The sequence below is a fragment of the Sphaeramia orbicularis genome, chromosome 8 (assembly GCF_902148855.1).
Source record: "Sphaeramia orbicularis chromosome 8, fSphaOr1.1, whole genome shotgun sequence".
Taxonomy (NCBI): Eukaryota; Metazoa; Chordata; class Actinopteri; order Kurtiformes; family Apogonidae; genus Sphaeramia; species Sphaeramia orbicularis.
The window spans coordinates 14882867-14902788 of NC_043964.1; the positions used below are offsets into that span (position 1 = coordinate 14882867).

General features: G+C 37.2%; 1 protein-coding gene and 1 long non-coding RNA gene across 2 annotated transcripts in view; both read left to right on the forward strand.

Annotated features, from left to right (window-relative positions):
- usp31 (ubiquitin specific peptidase 31) overlaps positions 1 to 14273 on the forward strand; it is a 28746-nt gene extending 14473 nt beyond the window's left edge. The window contains exons 13-16 of the mRNA XM_030141983.1: positions 1900 to 2125; positions 2210 to 2368; positions 7611 to 7763; positions 11845 to 14273. Of these exons, the coding sequence (XP_029997843.1) occupies positions 1900 to 2125; positions 2210 to 2368; positions 7611 to 7763; positions 11845 to 13328 (2022 nt within the window). The 3' untranslated portion in view covers positions 13329 to 14273. The remainder of the gene's footprint in view (positions 1 to 1899; positions 2126 to 2209; positions 2369 to 7610; positions 7764 to 11844) is intronic.
- Positions 14274 to 16168: 1895 nt separating this feature from the next.
- On the forward strand, positions 16169 to 19703 carry LOC115424909 (uncharacterized). The gene is made up of 2 exons (XR_003936138.1): positions 16169 to 16661; positions 16948 to 19703. It is a non-coding gene; the product is annotated as an uncharacterized LOC115424909 (long non-coding RNA).
- The last annotated feature ends 219 nt before the right edge of the window (positions 19704 to 19922 follow it).

The window sequence follows — 19922 nt, forward strand, 5'->3', positions numbered from 1 at the left end:
CTTTGACTTACTTTTACCAAAATGTAAGGACATCTATTCTGGATTGTTGGCAATCTATAAACCAAATTTGGTATGAATTCAACCAATAGTTTTGCTGCTACAGACAAGTGAAATTACCCCTAAATGGGGAAAAAGATTTTAAAAATTCATAAAAATTGTAACTTTCACCTACTTTTCCCAAAATGTGATCACATCTATTCTGGGTCACTGGCATCTATAAACCCAATTTGGTATGAATTCAACCAATAGTTTTTCTGCTAGAGTGTTAACAAACAAACAAACCGAACCAAAATACCCCTTGCCTCCCCTTTGGGTGGCGGGGTAATAAAATATAGATGAGATGTTTGATAGTTTCATTTTGATGGGTTAAATGCAAAGTACCATTTAAACTCTTAACCCTTTGTAGGGCATTCATTGAAATACTGAAATTCAAAATATCAGTCTTAGTCTGTTATTGAACATTACAGTTATATCAAATAAATAAAACTTAAAAACAGTGATATTAATTTATTATTACGTTATTGGCTCAGTTATTATGTTTGTAAAGATTTTTTTTTTTTTTTACCAGGCCAATAACGTAATAAGTTGTTACTTCATTGGCCAAAAGTTACTACATTATCGGTTCAGGACTTTTATTACATTATTGGCCAGTTATTACGTTATTACCTATTACATTTTAAAAATGGCAAATTTATTTCGTTATCGGCCGTTATTATGTTATCGGTTGTTATTACGTTATTGGCTTCTACGGTCCATCTTTTTGATACATGATAAGACAGGCTGCCACATTACATCAATAACCCTCAACTTTGATCTCAACTTTTATGAACATCTACATGATCAGTAAATTAAATATAGGAAAATATCTGATTTTCACTGAAAAACCGCGAACTGCAGTGGATAATATTAGAATAAATGGTGATCAATCATTTAAGAAAAGCTAAATATAGAGAAGAAACTATAACTAAACTCTGGGTGTTTATGGGTTAACTTGAAGTTCTACTTTAATGCTCTGCTTCATCTCATGAGTGTATTACTATATATTCTGTCCATGTCATCCTTTTTTGTCACCATATTATCAGAATTAAAGTTATTTTTCTTTCTTCAAACTCACATAGAGCACCCGTAAGCCTCATCACTCACTTGATGGGTATCTGATATCAGATTTGCACTGTAATAATAATAACAGGCTCCAGAAAGTTAATGCATATTGTTACCAAGGTGGTTAAGTGAGACTCCGCTCACCCCAATATTTTCAGTTAGTTTTGAGATGCTAATAGAGTAGGACAGTGCGCCGAAGTCTTGATCATTAATGGGAGATGATCCATTTGTAAGTCACACACAGCTCCACATATACACTGTAGTCTTCTCTGAGTTCTTGGTGTACTGTAACACCAGCCACAAAAAAGAGAGGAGCTGTCAGCCACTTTCCAGAACCAACGCAGATATAACCAAATGATTAAACTCTCATACTGTGCTGCATTCACAGTTCTGTGTGCGAGTGGAAAATGTCAAACTGACTTAGTGGAACGACTGTGACACAGTGATTGGTACACTCTACTTTATCAGCCTGTGCACCTTCATGAATATAGTGGTTAAAATCCAAGTAAAGACTAAAATTCAACCAGTTCCAGGAAGAGATCATTAAAAAGATCAATAATTCTTTACTTTTCACTGAGCCCTATTTAGATAAATAAATTATCTATCACCATATGACGTTCACACACAATTATATTCAGACTTTTTATGTTTTATCTCATTAGATCCTTTGCTACAAAAGGTAATAGATGTCAAAAAAGCTGATTAGTATTCAGAATTAACTCTTAGAAAATAGATAAGTATAGAATAGATAATGAATCCCCGCAGTGTTTTTTAATTAGAGTCTGGATGTTGTTTTAGGAGGGAGACCGGCGGGTGAAAATGCAGAACATGGTGCGGTTCCCCCTCATGGGCATGGACATGGCGCCTCATGTGGTGAAGAGAAGCCAGAGCAGCTGGAGTTTACCCTCTCACTGGTCGCCATGGAGACGACCCTATGGCCTTGGGAGAAACCCCGACGACTACCTGTACGACCTGTATGCTGTGTGCAACCACCACGGGAATATGCACGGAGGCCACTACACAGGTGATATAACGTACAACTCAACGCCGTCCTGTTTTGCGTCTTTATCCTTTTCAGCTCATCTTTGTGTTTGGTTTGGATTCACAGCCTACTGTAAGAACTCCATCGATGGTCAGTGGTACTGCTTCGATGACAGTGAGGTTTCACCGATCGCCGATGACGACGTGTGTCAGCAGACGGCGTACATACTGTTTTACCAGCGGAGGACGGCCATTCCCTCGTGGTCGGCCAACAGTTCTGTCGCTGGTCAGTACCTGTTTCTTGCTGTTGAACACTCTTGTCATAGTTTTTTATTTATAGGGTTCCCGCAGGGTCTTAAATCTGCATTTAATACCTTAAAAAAGTCTTTGAAAGGTATTAAATTTGATATGGTAGGTCTTCAGTTTTGTTACCATAAACTTGTTCACTGTATTGTGTTTAAATGTGTCTGGGAAATGTCCAAGACGCAATGAAAGTAACATTATTCTACTCAGTTCCACTCGTTCCAACCCGACAATTTATACTGAAATTAGGAACCAATTATCGCTAACTTTGCAGTCCCCAGTGAGGGATGACTCAGAACGGTGAGAATCAAGGCACTGGAGTAAATAAATACATTTTCCTAAATTCTAGGAGTCCCTAATTTTAGCAGTCTGGTTGTGAAATAGGCTATGCAATAGACATTAAATTCTGTTTAAAGCAGTATTAAAAAGTCTTAAATTTAACATGTAGAAACCTGTAGGAACCCTGTATTTAGTCTTTTATTAGATTTCAGTGTAAGTTTTGTTTTACAAGTGCGTAAACTGTTTTCATTTCATTTCAAGGAGCTGATTTAGTGTAGTTTTTATTTCCCTATTTGAGGTTTTGTGAGAAAATCCTTGATTTATAAAAGCAGAAAATTTTTTTGCACAACTATTGTCTACACACAGGGTTCATACGGGTGCTTGAAATTCTTGAATTTCAATGTTGTGTTTTCAAGGTCTGAAAAATGCTTGCAATTATAACCAAAGCTACTTACAGAGAGGTGATATGTTTTGAAAAATCAAACTTAATGTCAAAAAAGAAAATTAACGAGTGATCTCCAGTTGGCTCCAGGTATATTTTTATCTTAATCTTTGGCTCAGTGTGAGCGTGCCTGAAGAACGCCAAGTAGTTTCTCTTTTTTTGGATGAAACTTTGTAAAAACAACAATAAAACAAATAAAATAATTGGCAATAATTGGTTTCTGTTGGCAGAAACATTCAAATATTAACCCTTAGTGGTCTGAGCCTATTTTGGCCGTTTTTCAGTACTTTTGATTTTGCCTTTATATACTATATAAACAAATGTTTACTATACCCATGTTTGGTATCTTTTTTTCAGCACAACTTCATTTATATCATCTGCCTATTATTTTTTCACTTTAATCTACTTTATCAACACAAAAGGACAAAAAACACAAAAAATATATAAAATCCGATTTGAAAAATGTATATACTTTATTCCATAAATAACATACAGATGCTTAGCGAACCTTTTCAAAGACTTAAAAGTGAATGTTGGTTCCAAATATTAGGTATATAAAATTAAAATTGTAATAAATTAAAACTATACTCAAATATTTGACATAAAAGCAGATCTTTGCATAGGGTTTTTTTCCCCTAAAAGTGTGGTAATCAAACACGGTTATCATGATAATTAGAATTTAAACGGCAATACTAACCGTTTGCAATTTTACCGCGGTTTATCGTTTTACCAGTAATTGTTACATCCCAAGTAGATATATATTTTTTAAGGTGTGTGCTGGAAAAAATTTAACTCGATCCTTAAACGTGTTTGAAAAGTACTTGAATTTGACTTTGAAAAATGTGTTTGAACCATGAAACATTACCCATAAACCAAAGTACTATAGCAATCAAAGTATAAACTGAGGAGTAATTTTGCGGTCATTGTAGTTTTGTTTACATTTTCTCTTTTTGAAAATTGTCAGTTTTTTGAGTGCAGAATGCAGCAGCAGCGCCTTTGTAAAAGAGGATGAGGAGGGAGGTTATTTTGCTGGTGTAAATGCACACGAGGAGGCGCCCTGTGTCTGCCTGAACAAAAGAGAACGCCACATAAAAAAACACCTGTCTTTGTCAAAACTTGCCTTATCCATGTATAGTTGCAGCTCAGAGGTTGTTGTTCATTCACATAGCGAGGATACGTTTCAAAACAGTGACACAGATAATGGAAGGAAGGAAATGACTATCCTGCCACTGTGTGACTGAAGTATCGTCCCTTTTTTCCATCAGAGTGCATCCAGGCAGCCAGACTGTTCATTAACTACAGTAATCCTGCTGTCGAGTAAAAGGCAGTTTTATTGTAACATTTGCCTCGATACAGTAACAAAAGTATGTGATAGTGGTGTTCAGACTTGAGGAAGGAATCACAGGATAACCAAAAGGGATGGAAAATGTATTCAATTAATTGGATTAATGCTGCGTTCCAGGCATCCTGTAATCCGTGTTTTTCCAACCTTCTACTAGTGAAAATGCACTGGAATGGCAGTCAAACCCATGACTTCCCACTAGATCAATTTACTCCTAGTTCCGCGCTCTGATGTCACATAGCCCGTGAAACAACAATGGCGACCCCCACGGATGCAGTGTTTATGCAAATTGTTTATTAAAACAAGGTATTGCTCCAACGTTATTTATATGCAAATGCTATGCGTAATTATTTATTTATTTATTTTAATTGATTTATTCCGAATATGGAAATGGTACATGCTTCCTGATTGCTACTAATTGACTTCTTTGCACAACATCATATAGAAATGAAAATTCAAGGAAGCAAAAACTAATACACACAAAAAGAAAAAAAGAAAAAGAATGATATTCGAAAAGGAGTGAGAAGAAACATAGCTTAATCTGCAGCTGCTCTAGTGTTAGCCAGTTTTCAGTCCATTGAGGGCAAGAATAACTTAACACCAAATACATATCTAAATATACAGGGTGGGGAAGCAAAATTTACAATATTTTGAGGCAGGGATTGAAAGACAGTGTATGACCAATTAGTTTATTGAAAGTCATGAGAATTTATTTGCCACAAGAAAATTGACATAATAGAAAATGTTTTTATTCTATGTGTCCTCCTTCTTTCTCAATAACTGCCTTCACACGCTTCCTGAAACTTGCGCAAGTGTTCCTCAAATATTGGGGTGACAACTTCTCCCATTCTTCTTTAATAGTATCTTCCAGACTTTCTCGTAATAGTTTTGCTCATAGTCATTCTCTTCTTTCCATTATAAACAGTCTTTATGAACACTCCAGCTATTTTTGAAATCTCCTTTGGTGTGACAAGTGCATTCAGCAAATCCCACACTCTTTGACGTTTGCTTTCCTGATTACTCATATGGGCAAAAGTTTCTGAAAAGGTATGGATAATAGTGTTAGGTATGATTATGACATCAATATATGTTTGGTTTCAAAACAACTGACGTAGTGCCTGCTGAGAAAAAACAACTAAATGTTCATTGTAAATTTTGCTTCCCTACCCTGTACAAAAAACGTAAAAAAGGTGTAACAGCTTCTCTTGCCTTGTGCGCCGTTTTTATTCCTCTGTTTCCCTCATTTATGCAAAGAGCAAACACCTCTGGCAATAGAAGTGACTGTAAATCAGCATAAACCCCGTACGGTCTGCCATGCTGGTTTGTTTACATCTAACTACCACAATCCCTTGCCCTCAGGCAGTTTGACATGACTTGCCCGGAACAAGGTTATTATCGTTAATGAAAACTAACGAAATGACGAAAACTAGAATTGTAAAAACATTTTCGTTAACTGAAATAAATAAAAACTATAATTAAAAGAAAAAAACGATAACTAACTGAAACTGTATTGTGTGCTTACAAAACTAACTAAAACGTATAAAAATTCTTGCTAAAATTCCCTTCGTTTTCATCTTTGTCAATGTCGGATTGATATAAAATCGGTTTATTTCCCTCAAGCAATTTTATCTGCTGGCACCATATAATATTTAACAGTGCGTCACTTATGGTTTCCAGTCGTCTTCTGGTCCCCACTCTACCTGGAAACATGAAGACTAAAGTTGGGAGAAAGCAGCAGAGTCCTGTGTGGGATTTATTTGAATACGACGGAGAAGAAGAGAAAAGACATAAAGAAACTAAACCTAAACCAAAACTAAGCATTTAGAAAATAACGAAAACTAATAAAAACTAGCAAACCTGCTCTAAAAACTAATTAAAACTAACTGAATTAGAGAAAAAAAAAAAAGTCAAAACTAAATAAAACTAAACTACAATGAAAAATCCAAAACTATGAGAACCTTGGCCCAGAACACTACAAAGTCGTGAATAGTGGCTTGAAGTCATAACTTATGGGCTCAGACACCTGCCTGGAACGCAGCGTAACTGTGCTTTTTTCATTTCGATAATACGGAAAAATGCCAATGAGACCTTTCTTTTAAAATAACAAAAGCTCAAAATGCAGCCTGTTTGTTTCTTGTTATATATATGTAAATATGTTTCTTTAGTCATATATGGAATATAGTTTTAATGAGGGGAAAAAAACTGCTTTTGAATCATGTTTTTTGATTGAAACCATAATTTGTCCATGTTTTGACATAACATCACAATATATTGTCACAATATACACAATAAACAATCGCATCGTGACACTTGGATTCTGCGAAATGATGTGTGTGACTAAAGACAAAAAAAATGCGGCTTAAAAGGACAATTATGTAAAAGACAATTATGTAATATTAAGATTTTGCAGCCATGTATTGATAAACTCCTGTATCAATACTTTGTCCAAGCTCTAGTTTTGCCTGAAGGTTAGGGAAAAAAACTGCTTTCGAATCACGTTTTTTTGATTGAAATCATAATTTGTCCATATTTTGACTCTGTCTTTCAGGTCTCAACTCATAACATCACAATATATTGTCACAATATACACAATAAACAATCGCATCATGACACTTGGATTCTGCGAAATGACATATGTGTGACTAAAGAAAAAAAAATGCAGCTTAAAAGGACAATTATGTATTGATTGATTGCTATGTAGTGTCAGTTTTTGTAGAATATGACAGTTGAAACATTCTACAAAATGTTTACAAAGTCTCCTCTTTAACACAAACACATAATATATCAAGAATTTACTGCCATGTATTGATAAACTCCTGTATCAGTAGTTTGTCCCAGCTCTAGTTTTGCCTGAAGGTTAGTGTTTGAGACTGAACACTGCAGAGAAACTAATTGATATGTAATGTGACGGCTCTCCAGCTATTAATTAGCCTGTGCTTCGAAGCATGGAAACGAGCATTTTAATATAACATAAGGAGCCTGTGTTTATTGACCTTCCTCTGGTTACTGGTGGCCATACTGATTTTTATATGCTTGTAATTGTAGCCGTTGGCTCATAACACAGGCCAGTGATTTATTTTACAGGAATCGAGGAAAAATTGACATAACATGAATAAGTGTGGGTTTACAGGTTTAGTAAAAATGTTATTGTCTGTTACCCAGGGTCCACCAGCTCGTCTCTGTGCGACCACTGGATCAACAGGTTACCTGGGAGCAGACCGGCCAGCCTGGCCTCCGGAGCTTCGTCCAGACGAACGTCCCTGGCTTCACTGGCTGAGTCGGTGGAGTTTCCAGTGGAACGTAACGAAGATGATGGTGAGACATTTCAGTTAAAGTTTTTTTCTTCTTCTTAGTTTTAAAATTTAAGGTAAGACCCAATGTGTACATACAGAACTAATTCGCTTTCAGGGTTTCTGCTTGGTCTTAAAAAGTCTTAAATTTACAAATCTGTATTTAATACCTTAAAGCACAGGTGTCAAACATGCGGCCCGTGGACCAAAACCGGCCCTCCAAAGGTTCCAATCCGGCCTGCGGCATGATTTTATGGAGTACAAAAATTACACTGAAGATATTAACGATCAAAGGTGTTGAACTGATTTTTGCCCAATATGATCTAAAGTAAAATAACAGTCTAATAACCCTTACAATAAAATGTTAACCTGAAAATTAAGTACAATTTTAACAATATTCTGTCTGTTACTAAATGTTTTGTGGATTTGTAGATCCAATTTGTAAATTGTGTTAATGAGTTGACACATAATATTGTAGACATTCTTATTTTAGTTAAACATTCCAGACTTCAAAATTTCAATATTATGTTTGTGTAACATTGTGTGTAATGCACATGTACAAGTGATAAGTGGAGGCACAGTATTGTTCAAATTTAGCTTATTTTTCGTAAGAAATACATTTTTTTTTTCTGGTTATTCACATTGTTTTGTGAAAAGATAGTTTGTAAATGTAAGTATTTTCATAATTTAATGTTTTTTATTGCACTAAAATGAAGAGTTGTCATTATTTACAGGTTTTTATGCTATAATTTTAATGGTTTGGCTCGCTTGAGATCGAATTGGGCTGAATGTGGCCCCTGAACTAAAATGAGTTTGACACCCCTGCCTTAACTCTTTAAGTGCCAGACAGTTAAGGGGCTAATAGGCCTTAAAAGTGCCACAGAATTTGGCCGTTTTTCAGTATTTTGCGTCGTTTTTATAATATTTGAAGAATCCTGCAGAAAACCGCTCGGTAACATCCGACCGATTGCTGATTAGATTCAAAACGCACCGGACGCAGCCGATTCATTATTGATCGTAATTTGCATAATTTATAATAATAACAATAATAATAATAATAATAATAATAATAATCTTTATTTATATAGCACTTTTCATACATTAAAAACTGTAGCACAAAGTGCTTTACATATCAGTTTAAAAATCAGTACCGCCCCACACCCACTCACCCACACACACACACACACACACACACACACACACACACACATATACATGCAAACCCACAAGCTCACACATACTTAAGAAGACTGACTGAGCACGGGTAGACCAGAACAAAAATGTACAAGTAAAAGTAAAAGATCAATTTAGGAGGCGCTGTCTCAGGGAGCCATCCGCACCAGGAGGCAGCCGCCGACCCCGGCGACCAGGCACCAGCAACACAGCCCCACATCCCAACTAGTGGGAGAGGGCCAACTGGGACCCCCACCCACCAGAAATGAGCGGACCCCAGTGAGAGAAGGCGCCACAGCCCCCGTAGTCCACAGCCGCCCCCCGGCATGGAGGGCTCCCTCTGATGAAACACCGAAGAATAAGAAACATTAAAAAGATATAAAAATATTATTCGGTCGCGTGACCTCACATTCCCGTCTGATTGGTCTCAAAAGGGGGACACAGAAAGAACGTCATCGAAATGTGAGAAAGAAATGGGGGTGGATGGTTTGTTTGTACACAAATGTGGCGTGTTCTCCAAAGCCGATCTGATCGGCCCGTGGCACTTTACAGGTTGTTTTCGTAAAGCCGATTTAATCGGCCCATGGCACTGAAAGTGTTAAAGTCTTTAAAAGGTATTCAGTTTGATAAGGTAGGTCTTAAGTTATGCTTCCATAAACTTGTTGGCTGCATTGTGTTTAAATATGTCTGTTAAATGTTCAAGCCGCAAAGAAAGTAACTTTAGTCTACTCATTTCCACCCGTTCCAACCCGACAATTTATATTGAAATTAGAAACCAATTACCGCTAACTTTGCAGAAATGTTCACAGAACATTCAGCCCGATGCATATGCAGCCGTTAGTTCAGCTCGGATGTAGGGAATCAAGGCATTCAGGGAATCAAGTTAATAAATGCATTTTCCAAATCTTAGGGGTCGCTAATTTTTACCAGTATGGTCATGAAATGGGCTTTAAATTCTGTTCAAAGTAGTCTTAAAAAAGTTTTAAAATGTCTTAAATTTACCTTGTAGAAACCTGTAGGAACCGTATCTTTATACTTGTTTGGTTTATGTAGATTCTTGCCCAGTCTAAAATCAAATGATGTCAATTTTAGGCTTTAAAATATCAAGAAAAAGGAAAAAAAAATAGGAGTAGGTGCTTCAATTAATCATAAAACACAAAGTTTGAATTTATATAAAGGAATCAGATGATCATCAGGGACAAGAGTGGAAAGGATGAAGAACAAAAGAGGAAAACAATTACAAATAATAACAAATACACTTTTTTTTTGTTTATTGCAACAATCCTTTTTGCGCTTGTGACAACCTCAGACCCAGGAAAGTAAAGGTTTTAGCTTCATTACATTAAATAATTTTCTTAATTGGAAACAGCGCAATGTAACAGTTTTATCACATACATTTTTTACATAATGTCCTCTGCAGTGGACAGTTTTTTTTTTAAGTAAAGCTGTGAAACTCATTTCCCCTACAAAAGACAAAAATGCAGAGGATAAATGTGATTCTGATATGAGGTAAAATCGACTGACGCTTGCTCAAATGTCAAACTAGAGGTTTAGGTAAGTCATATGACAGCCATGAAACCATAAAGCCGCTGTAAAACGACACTAGTAAATGCCCGCTGTCACCTTGGGAGTCTGTTCCCAGCGTGACAAGGTGAGAAATAGCTGTGAGATTGCCTTCATAATCATTTCAAAATCGAGTTGTCAAAATCTGCGCAAAAGTATATATTTTTTGGCTCATAGATCTTGCAAAAGCCATATGTTAGTCTGTGATTTTGAACCTTTAAAAGACAAAACTGTGTTTAGTGTCTGTCCACCCAAGAGATGAAACTCCTTTTTGATTTTTTTTTCTTTTTAAATGTTTTTCCTTGTTTTTGGTTTTAAATGTTGCTTTATGAAATAAAAATAAACCAAAAAAAACCCCCTTTCAGATTGAAGGCATCAGATCGAGTAAAAACATGATAGACTTAACTTAATAAAAACAAATAGCTTTATTTTTTTATAGTGATTCTGTGTAGCCCTCTGTAAAATTACCAATAATACAAGTACTGATATTTATATTGGATATAAAACATAACAACTCATCTCCCATCTGAACCTCCAAATGCCACCTCAGTAACAGTAACAGTAGCATTTTTACTGCGAAAAGCTAAAAACTGACATGAACAGACATGACATCTCAGCAGGATGTGCAAACACCACGGCAGACATTTGTTCTTTGGTAAACCTCACAAACCAAGTGAATCCAAACTGAGATGAATGTTGGCTTGGAGATGCAGATTCAGCAGCATCCTGAAGAATGTTGGCGAATCAAACCAGTGTTTAACTCCGTCCCCGCAGATCTGAACACGGACAAGTCATTTAAAATGTAATGTTTACCCTGTTATTGATACATGCAGTACATCAGCGACAAACTCTTTAAATGCTCACTGTGTAAGTTCTGCTGTAAAAGGGGTCTCAGAACCAAAACAACAATGAAAGAAGTGGTTTGATAATGTCATGAAGCAGCGTGGGATCTTTAGAGTCTGATGTAATTCATGCAGAAATCATGTGTACGTACATTAGCTAATGACGTGATGCTTGGCAGGCAAACAAATGAAATGGGCTGTTGCACTTTATTTCCCCATTGTTGGGAATATTTAATGCCATGTAAATATCAAACAGTTGTATTTGGGCAGGTCTGTTTTCAGTTGCACTCATTTGGAGTTGTAACATTGAGACGGTCTACAGTTGAGGCCAAAAGTTTTCCTCGTGACTCATTGCATAAATGTGATTTATTTGCCCATAAAAGTCTTTGAAACTTATAAAATCCTTATAATTGTTTTTCAATGTACATCAGAAACGTGGATAAAGCTAAACCGAACCAGCCAAGCTTTCGAAAACAAATTCAACTGCATCCAATGAATAAAACGTTTGTTTTTTTCTCTCGTTTGAAGGAGGATTCTCTGTTCGCCCATTCGTGAGGAGCATCCAGCGTCAGAGCTTGTCCTCCAGGTCGTCCATCGCAAGCCCTTTAGCCTTGAGCGACAGCGGGATAAGGCCGTCATGGTCACTTTCTGCAAAGCTGCACATGAGGTCCAATTCTCCCTCACGCTTCTCTCTAGACTCGCGCTGCTCGCCTCCTCTGGAACGGATAGGAGAAGCCTGCGACGACAAAGTGTCCACGTCCTGCTTCGGCAGCTACAGCAGACACGAGCGCTACTTCGGCAGCAGGACGCCATTGTCTATGATGGAGAGCAACATCAGCGACCAGGACAATAAAAGGTTCCTGGACATGATGTACTGCAGGGCTCCTACTCCAGTGGACAAAAAGAGCACCAAAAACGAGCCGACGGAAAACAACAACCAGATTACAGCTATAGACCAAAACATTCTCCCCACACAAGCTACCCCCGCCAAAGAGCAGAAACGCAAGAGCAGTATTGGAGGATTCGGCTCAAAGGCAGAAAGCACAGGCTCCGCGAAGAACACCAGCAAAGTGGAGCAAGAGAAAACCTCCAAAAAGCGTTTGTGCTCAACACATAAGACCTCTGCTACGGAGACGTCTTCCAGTACGCCTGTTAAAGGCAAAAAGTTGAGCAATACTAAAGAAAAGAGCGTTAATACTAAGAAAAGCACCTCCACACCTAGTGGGACTCCCTCCAAAACTAAGGATCCGGCTCCAGCATCGGAGGCAACGCCACAGCATAAGCCATGCGTCCGTTCAACACCTCAGTCCTCAGCGTCTCCATCGCCAACAGCAAAGAAGAACAGCAACGTCAGTGAGAAAAACACCACAAACAGCCGCAAAAGACTGGTGGAGAGGAGCTACAGCAGAGATTCTATGCACACAAGCCCCCTGGTGGACAACCTGCGAGGCAGCCCTGCAGCCCGCTCGTCCCCGTCTAAGACCGGGGAAAGCAGTCGCCCCGAAAGGAGGTTCTTGAGGAGCTCCAGTAGCAGTTCTTCAGTCACTAGCCTGCGCTCACCAAGTGTGTCTACCCGAGACCTGCAGCGAAGCAGCAAATCTGAGGAAAAGGGCTTGTCTTTCTTCAAGAGCGCCCTGCGACAAAGGGAAAGCCGCCGGTCGGCTGATCTGGGAAAAAGCAGCGTGCTCGCCAAAAAGACCTCAGAGAGGACATGCAAGCAGAACGGACAAGCCAAGGACATGAGCGGAAACGGAAAGACGGGAGACACCGCGTCCTCACAGACAATAGAAACCCCCGCAGGTGACACAAAGGCAGAGACAAAGGAGTCTTCCAAACCCCCCAGCTCTCTCAGTCGCTCTCTGCTTCACGTAGGCAAGTCCAAGTCTTCCACTTCCGAAGTAAGTCTCAAGTCTCCTGCAAAAGGGAAGAAGCCTCTGGAAAAGACGGCGTCTTCTCGGAAACTGTCAACAAGCATGCAATCTCCTGCACGTACAACACAGAGGCCTCAATGATAAGCCCGTGGTAATTACATTAACTTTACATAATGCAGCTATTTTCTTTGTGCCTAAGTTTCAGTGAGCACCGTGTGTATTTGCACAGGGACATATTTTGATGTAAAGGTTTCATCCACTGATATCTGACCTTTATGACGACTTCTGAGGTTTAGATAATGAGTCTTTTCAGCAAAGCTCTGCATATTTTCGGTGCCAAATACTTAGCCTTTTATTCCTCTTAGCTGATATTTTTATTAAATACATTGCACCTTTGACTATTATTCTACTTTTGGTGAAGGTACGCATGGAATTGGGGAGTACAGGAGTGTGGAACGTACATTTATCTGTACAGCAGTCGTGTATATTTTCTGTAGTGTTACAGGGGCTTTCATGACAGCTGGGGCGATGCAGCTTTGAAGTTTTATAATCCAATTTCCTTCCCTTCACACCTGCAAACTTGATAAACACACCGAGTTTGCTCGCTAAATACTGTCCTGGAGATCTGAAATGTGACAGCCAACATTTTACAGATAGAAATGAGCTTGCTTGCTTTGAAAAAATCCAAAAGTAATGTCAAGAATTTTTAGACGCGATGGAAAAATTATGTCAATTTTTAGTGCTGAACCCTTGTGGTGTTCAGTCTGAAACCTTCACATCAAAAACCGCCTCTGGACAAATATCAGAACTGGGTTTGTTTGTGCGCTCACAGACGCTCACACACAAAAAGAGTTTCATTCCGAAAGAGTCGTGATGTGTTTTCTAGTAGTTTTTCCTGATTGATTTGAGCCGATCATTTGGAATCTGTTTGAGACACGTTTGCGCATTCCCATGGTTCATAGGGGCTGAATGAGTAGGTTTATCAAACACTAAGGAGGAAAAGATATCAGTCCATTATAATGTATAATGTCACGTTCAATGCAGTAGGGTTTATACAGAGATGAAAAGATAATTAATAATAATGAACAATATGAAAAAATAAATAAATACAGTTTGTGGAGGCAGAAAATAGTTTGAGATGAGAAAGAAACGGAATCGGGAGACAATTTGAGGTAAGCCGTGAGATATTTTAATACTTTATTTTGTTTAAAAAGTAGTAGATTTACAATAGAAATGTATTTTATTAAATTCTTATAGAAAGTAAGTACTTTTTTCTCTAAGGGGATGGTGTGCTTTGGAATGAAACCCTTTTTAAAATCAAAATATATACAGTGAATATATATGTAAAGGTGTCTGTACAGATGTTGAAAGAAAGTATATAGTATGTAATCCATATTTTCCTTTCCATGAGCAAGATAAAAAAAAAAACATGATCTTAAGCGCCTTCCAGTACCGTCATGGAAACAAGTAAATGCCTTTGGCGACATAGTAGTCTACTACTGTATGCATCACTGAGTAGGAATGTTGTCTCGTTCGCACTTTGTAGATAAAGTAGTTTTCTTTTACCCAGAACATCGACATAAATATACACAACGCATTAACTGAACGACGGAATTATCTCGTTTCTATCACGTCGTCTGTACATGGTTTCAATACATATTGTGAAGTAGTGTCAACAGGCCTTAGACTTGAATTGGTAAAGGGTACATTCATCTCAACGTTTCAGGGGGTCGCGCCCCCTTCGATCTCACCTGGTGCTGTCGTAACAAAGCCAACGCTCCTCTGGCACTGACGTTTCTTAAATGAGCATATTTTCAGATGCTGACGTTCAGAACTGTGACCACACACACTTCAGCGAACCTGAACTGTTTCGGCAGCGTTTATCATAACCTGTGGTACCTCGTTTGAGAGACAATATTTTACCTTTTCTTTTGTGGTCTTCCTTTGGCTGCACTAGAGCCATGGAATAGTCTTTGTATCGGCCAAATACGCATATGTAGGCTGGATTCTCAGTATCAGACGCTGCGTGGTATTAGTTGTTTTGGAAGCATTTTGAACAGTTAGCATCGTCATCGTGGAATGACTCCACCTGCAGTTGCAATATTCGTACGTTAGAAACCAGCATAGTGTATGTTTTTAAAGAGTGAATGTGTTCAAATATTATTCAGATCCGACGAGTTCTTTTTACTGTATTTCCATAATCGTATACTTTTGTCCGAAACATCTACAGTGTTTATCTCAACTGTTTCTCTTTGTAGCACCTACCAGGTTTACATCGGTTCTCAGATGGTTTTTAAGGATATACCACTGATGTTAAAGGTTACATATGTTACAGTGAAGACCTTCCAGATGTTACTTGTAACTGAACGAGTAGCAATAACTTAATTATTGATGTAAGGTTCCATTTTTTTCCATTTAGTACAATGAGCTGAAGCACCGCCCATTTTGCTGCGCCCCATGAAAAGCTATGAATCGTTGATAATGGAGATGAGACAGGTCGTTTTTGGATCCTGTACAATCACAAGAAAAATTATTAGACCACCCTTGTTTTCTTCAATTTCTTGTTCATTTTAATGCCTGGTACAACCAAAGGTACATTTATGTGGACAAATATAATGATAACAACTAAAATAGCTCATAAGAGTTTAATTTCAGAGCTGTTATCTATCCATTTTCCATGTTTTCTTGATAATAACCAAAATCACTTCAGTTCTTACATCAATATCTATGGCATTGTACTGACAAAAACAGTGCTTTTAGGCATTCCATGTTTTCTTTTCTGTCGGTGGTAGAGAAACAATTTGATAAACATCACCAACACTAAAACACCCACTGCCTTGACACAGTCTTCAAAAGCGAGATGAATAAGCATTAAAATAAGTGGAAAAACACCACAAATCATGGTAACCCTTTAAACCTTAAGCCTAAAACGGTCCATTTAGACTTTTTTTTTTTTTTTTTTTTTTTTTTTGTATTTTGAAGATAAAAATGTTGGGAAATATGCTGAGAGCACTTAGAACTTTCAAAATCAAGCAGTGATTTACAATTTACTGCACGTTATAATACTGCTAAAATGGCTTCTTCTCCAGCTTCTAGTGAAATTACCGTAATGACCCAATAAAGCCTATAAAGCGCAACATCTCAGGTTTCCGAAACAGTTGGAGTTTTTCCAATCGCACAAACAGTGAAAGAGTTACATCCATCCAAACTGTATATGCACAGGGTGTGTCAGCGGTGACACGTCAGGTTTTAAAGAGTTAAACATGCACATATCTTCAGACTTGTTAAAATGAGGTCTTTTCTGAAACTTTTGGATCTATTTTTTTGCTATTTGCTTATTTCCACAGTCTGATAGGACAACAAACGACAACTTTATCAACTTGTAGAATTATCTTTTTATTCACAAACACTATATTGTGTAAATGACATAAATCAAATGGAAGTAAAAACTTACTTGTCTTCCTTGTGAACATAGTAGAGCTGCAACCGATTAATCGACTAGGTGCTTGAAGTCAATGCAAAAAGTCCTGATTCGATTAATCGACTCGAATTGATTGAAGGGAGATATTCTATTGCAGTTTTCCTGAACTGAACCTTCTTTGTGCGTCACAATAAGCGTCCGTGTGAAACACAACAGTGGAACCAGTGTTTTAACAGCAGAGAAATGAAGGAAATAAAGCTTTGATTCAGGAGAATTGTGGTTGAATGATTTTTTTGGATCACTTCAAGTCGAATAATCGGTTGCAGCTCTAGAACATAGCACATTTTTTTCCCACAATCCAAAGGGGCAGGACTTCAGCTCTTAGTACTCAATAGTAAAATGCTACTTTACAACAAACCATGCTTTTATTTTACTCCTAAATGTAGCAGAATGTCAAAATCAAACAGCGATAACAGTGTTTTTTTTTAATATTACTTAAAAATGTCACTTTGTTGAAACCAGCCCAGGCTTCTGTTTGACCCTTTTTTTTTTTACTTCCATGCTTTTAGCTAAAACATAGCGACTCTGGAGTTGACTTCACAGCAGATCATAAGCGTAACATATTGATCTTTAAATCCCAGTGGTATTCCTGTAGCTGCTCTATTCTATAACATTGTAATCTATCAGGTACCTGCAAATGCAGCCACGTGCATGGCACTTTGGGTCACAGCAGGACTGTTTTTTTGCATCATTTTTGGCTTTCACCTCGTCTGCCTGTTTTAAAGTCTGTAACTAAGTTGTAGTTGCTAGTGTGCACTTGTTGTCTTATTAGCGATCAATCACGCCATAACACTAGAGACTACACTACATAAACTATTTATTGGATTATTAATCCATTCATGTAGCCAAAACCCAGTGCATTATTATCTGATGCCCATTCACTATGTATAAAGATTGTGATGTTTTATCCCTGGGGGGGTTTGTGATGGTGGTGGGTTGTACAAAGGATCGATAGACAATATAAGTCAGAGTTTATATTCCTCATAATATATACATAACTCATAGATGTCATGATTTAGGGATTCATTGTAACGAAACAAATCTGTTAAAAGGCGTTTATTTCTGTACAGAAGTGGAACCAGAAAATGCAGACGGTCTGTTTTTGCTCCCCATCCGTTTTTTTTAAAAAAAAGTAGTCTGTAGGCACCCACGTCGCAAAAACGTAGGTCTCATTATCCTTTTATCATATCTAAGAACGGGATAAGATGAGACGCAACGGTTCAGCAGTTACAGTTTGAGATGTTTATGACAACTGTGGCAGCGGCGTTCAGACTTAAAGAGCTTTGGGAAGTTTTATAGCAGCTGTCGCAAAACCACAGATAAGAAAAAAATAAAATAAAATCAAGTTTCAGTGGTGTCCAACCCTGGTCAAGACACTCGTCGCGCATTTGCCATTAAAGAAAAAGTGCTGTGTCCAAATGTCATAATAAGGGAAAACGTTTTATGTCGACTCATGTTCTTCTCTAGCTTTCTGCGTGTTTCTAATATTGTCCTGTTTTTTTTTTTATTCGGTATTTTTATCAGTGTACAGAAGTGAGTATGATTAAGGAATGCAGTATTGCATGACAACGCTAATGCATGTATTTCATTAACTATGCAAGAGTCTGCAGCTCTGTACAGTAGAAAGCAGAGCATGGCTGGTATATCCGATTGCCTAATTTGCACACCATTCCGATATTTAGAAACTGTAAATTACAGAATATTTCATCTGTACAGTGAAAAGAATTAAACTTAAAAATTTAATTAACTTTTTTTTTTTTTTTAAATTCCGCCAATTTTTTTTTTTTTATTTGTATTCTCCTGATACATGCTCTCTGGGTGCTCCTACTAAACCAGTAGGTTACTTTTTTTTTTTTTTTTTGTTCTTTAAGATTTCCTGTTGTTCACCAGCAGAGACAACACTCTGGATGCGATAATCTCAACTAAAATATCCTCATATATGTATGTATTGTGAAAAAAAAAACAAAAAACAGCCTTCCATTGAGTCATCGGTCATATTTTGTGATATGTATCAGCTGCATCCACTAAACATACAATACACAACAAAGGCAATAAAAGATAGTATTTATAGTTTTGTATAACAGTATCTAATAAACAGTGACAGTAAGATTTAAATATCGGGTCCATACGTTTTGTATTTACGCCACATCGTTCATTTCATTCGTCATGTGATCTTTATGACATACTGGCAGTTTATCAAACTTCCACACGGGCTTTAAAGCAGCACGTCTGTTCCGATGACAAGTGAAGTGGTCATGAAACACTGATCCGTCACAAAGGCGTCCTCGGCAGAACATAATTAAGATTAGAGATTTTTGTCGACCACGTCTCTTCTCAAAGTGAAAGCTGTAATTAAGTGTTTTGTCTTTATTGCGAGATCAAAACTGGAATGAACCACCTCTGTTCTAAAAACAAAACAGTCGGTTATTAGCAAGAAATGGAGCCCCCTTGTATTAAACGCACAGAATTAAAGTAAACATAGTTAGAAAATCTATGAATTTAGGGTAAATCTCTAAACAACACTACAAATAAAATGAAACCAGGAAGCTTTATGATGTGTGAATGTCATTTCCAACCAACTGGAGGTGTTTTCTTTTAAGACGTTTTTGTGCTAACATTAAAAAAAAAAAACAAAAAAACATCTGTCTTCTTTTCTCATGTTGTGCAAGCACTAATCATTTGTAAATTACAGTATGTTGCATTTGAGAATCTGTCAACTTTGGATCTTTTCTATAATTTGACATTAGGGCCTGTACTTCTGCGTTCGCCTGTTCACTTTATCTTTTTTAAGATGTTATATAATTTTTTTTCATATTTCTTGCAAAATGTTTTGCCATTTATGCAGCTCAACACAAGTACATTAGACTGTGTCAAAGTCTTCTATGTTAATTTATTTCTTTTTTTTTTAATTTTTATTATTATTATGTATGCACTTTTGATGTTTCTCTTTTATTTTTCCTAAAGGACAAATGTGTATATACTTTGTTGGTTTACCCATGCAAAATGAAAAATCTGATTAAAAATACTGAAACTGTTCCAGAGGTGTCTTGTCTTAAATACTTTTAATCAATCTTAATCTATAAATACAACATTTCATATATACATATTTTATAGATGTGATTACAGATGATTAATACACATTTTGAGGTTGTTGTCAGGGTTCGAACGGTCATGAAAGCCATGAAATTTAAGGGGCTATATGTACTATTTCTACTTTCAAATATTAAAAAAACAACCTATATTATTATTAGAGT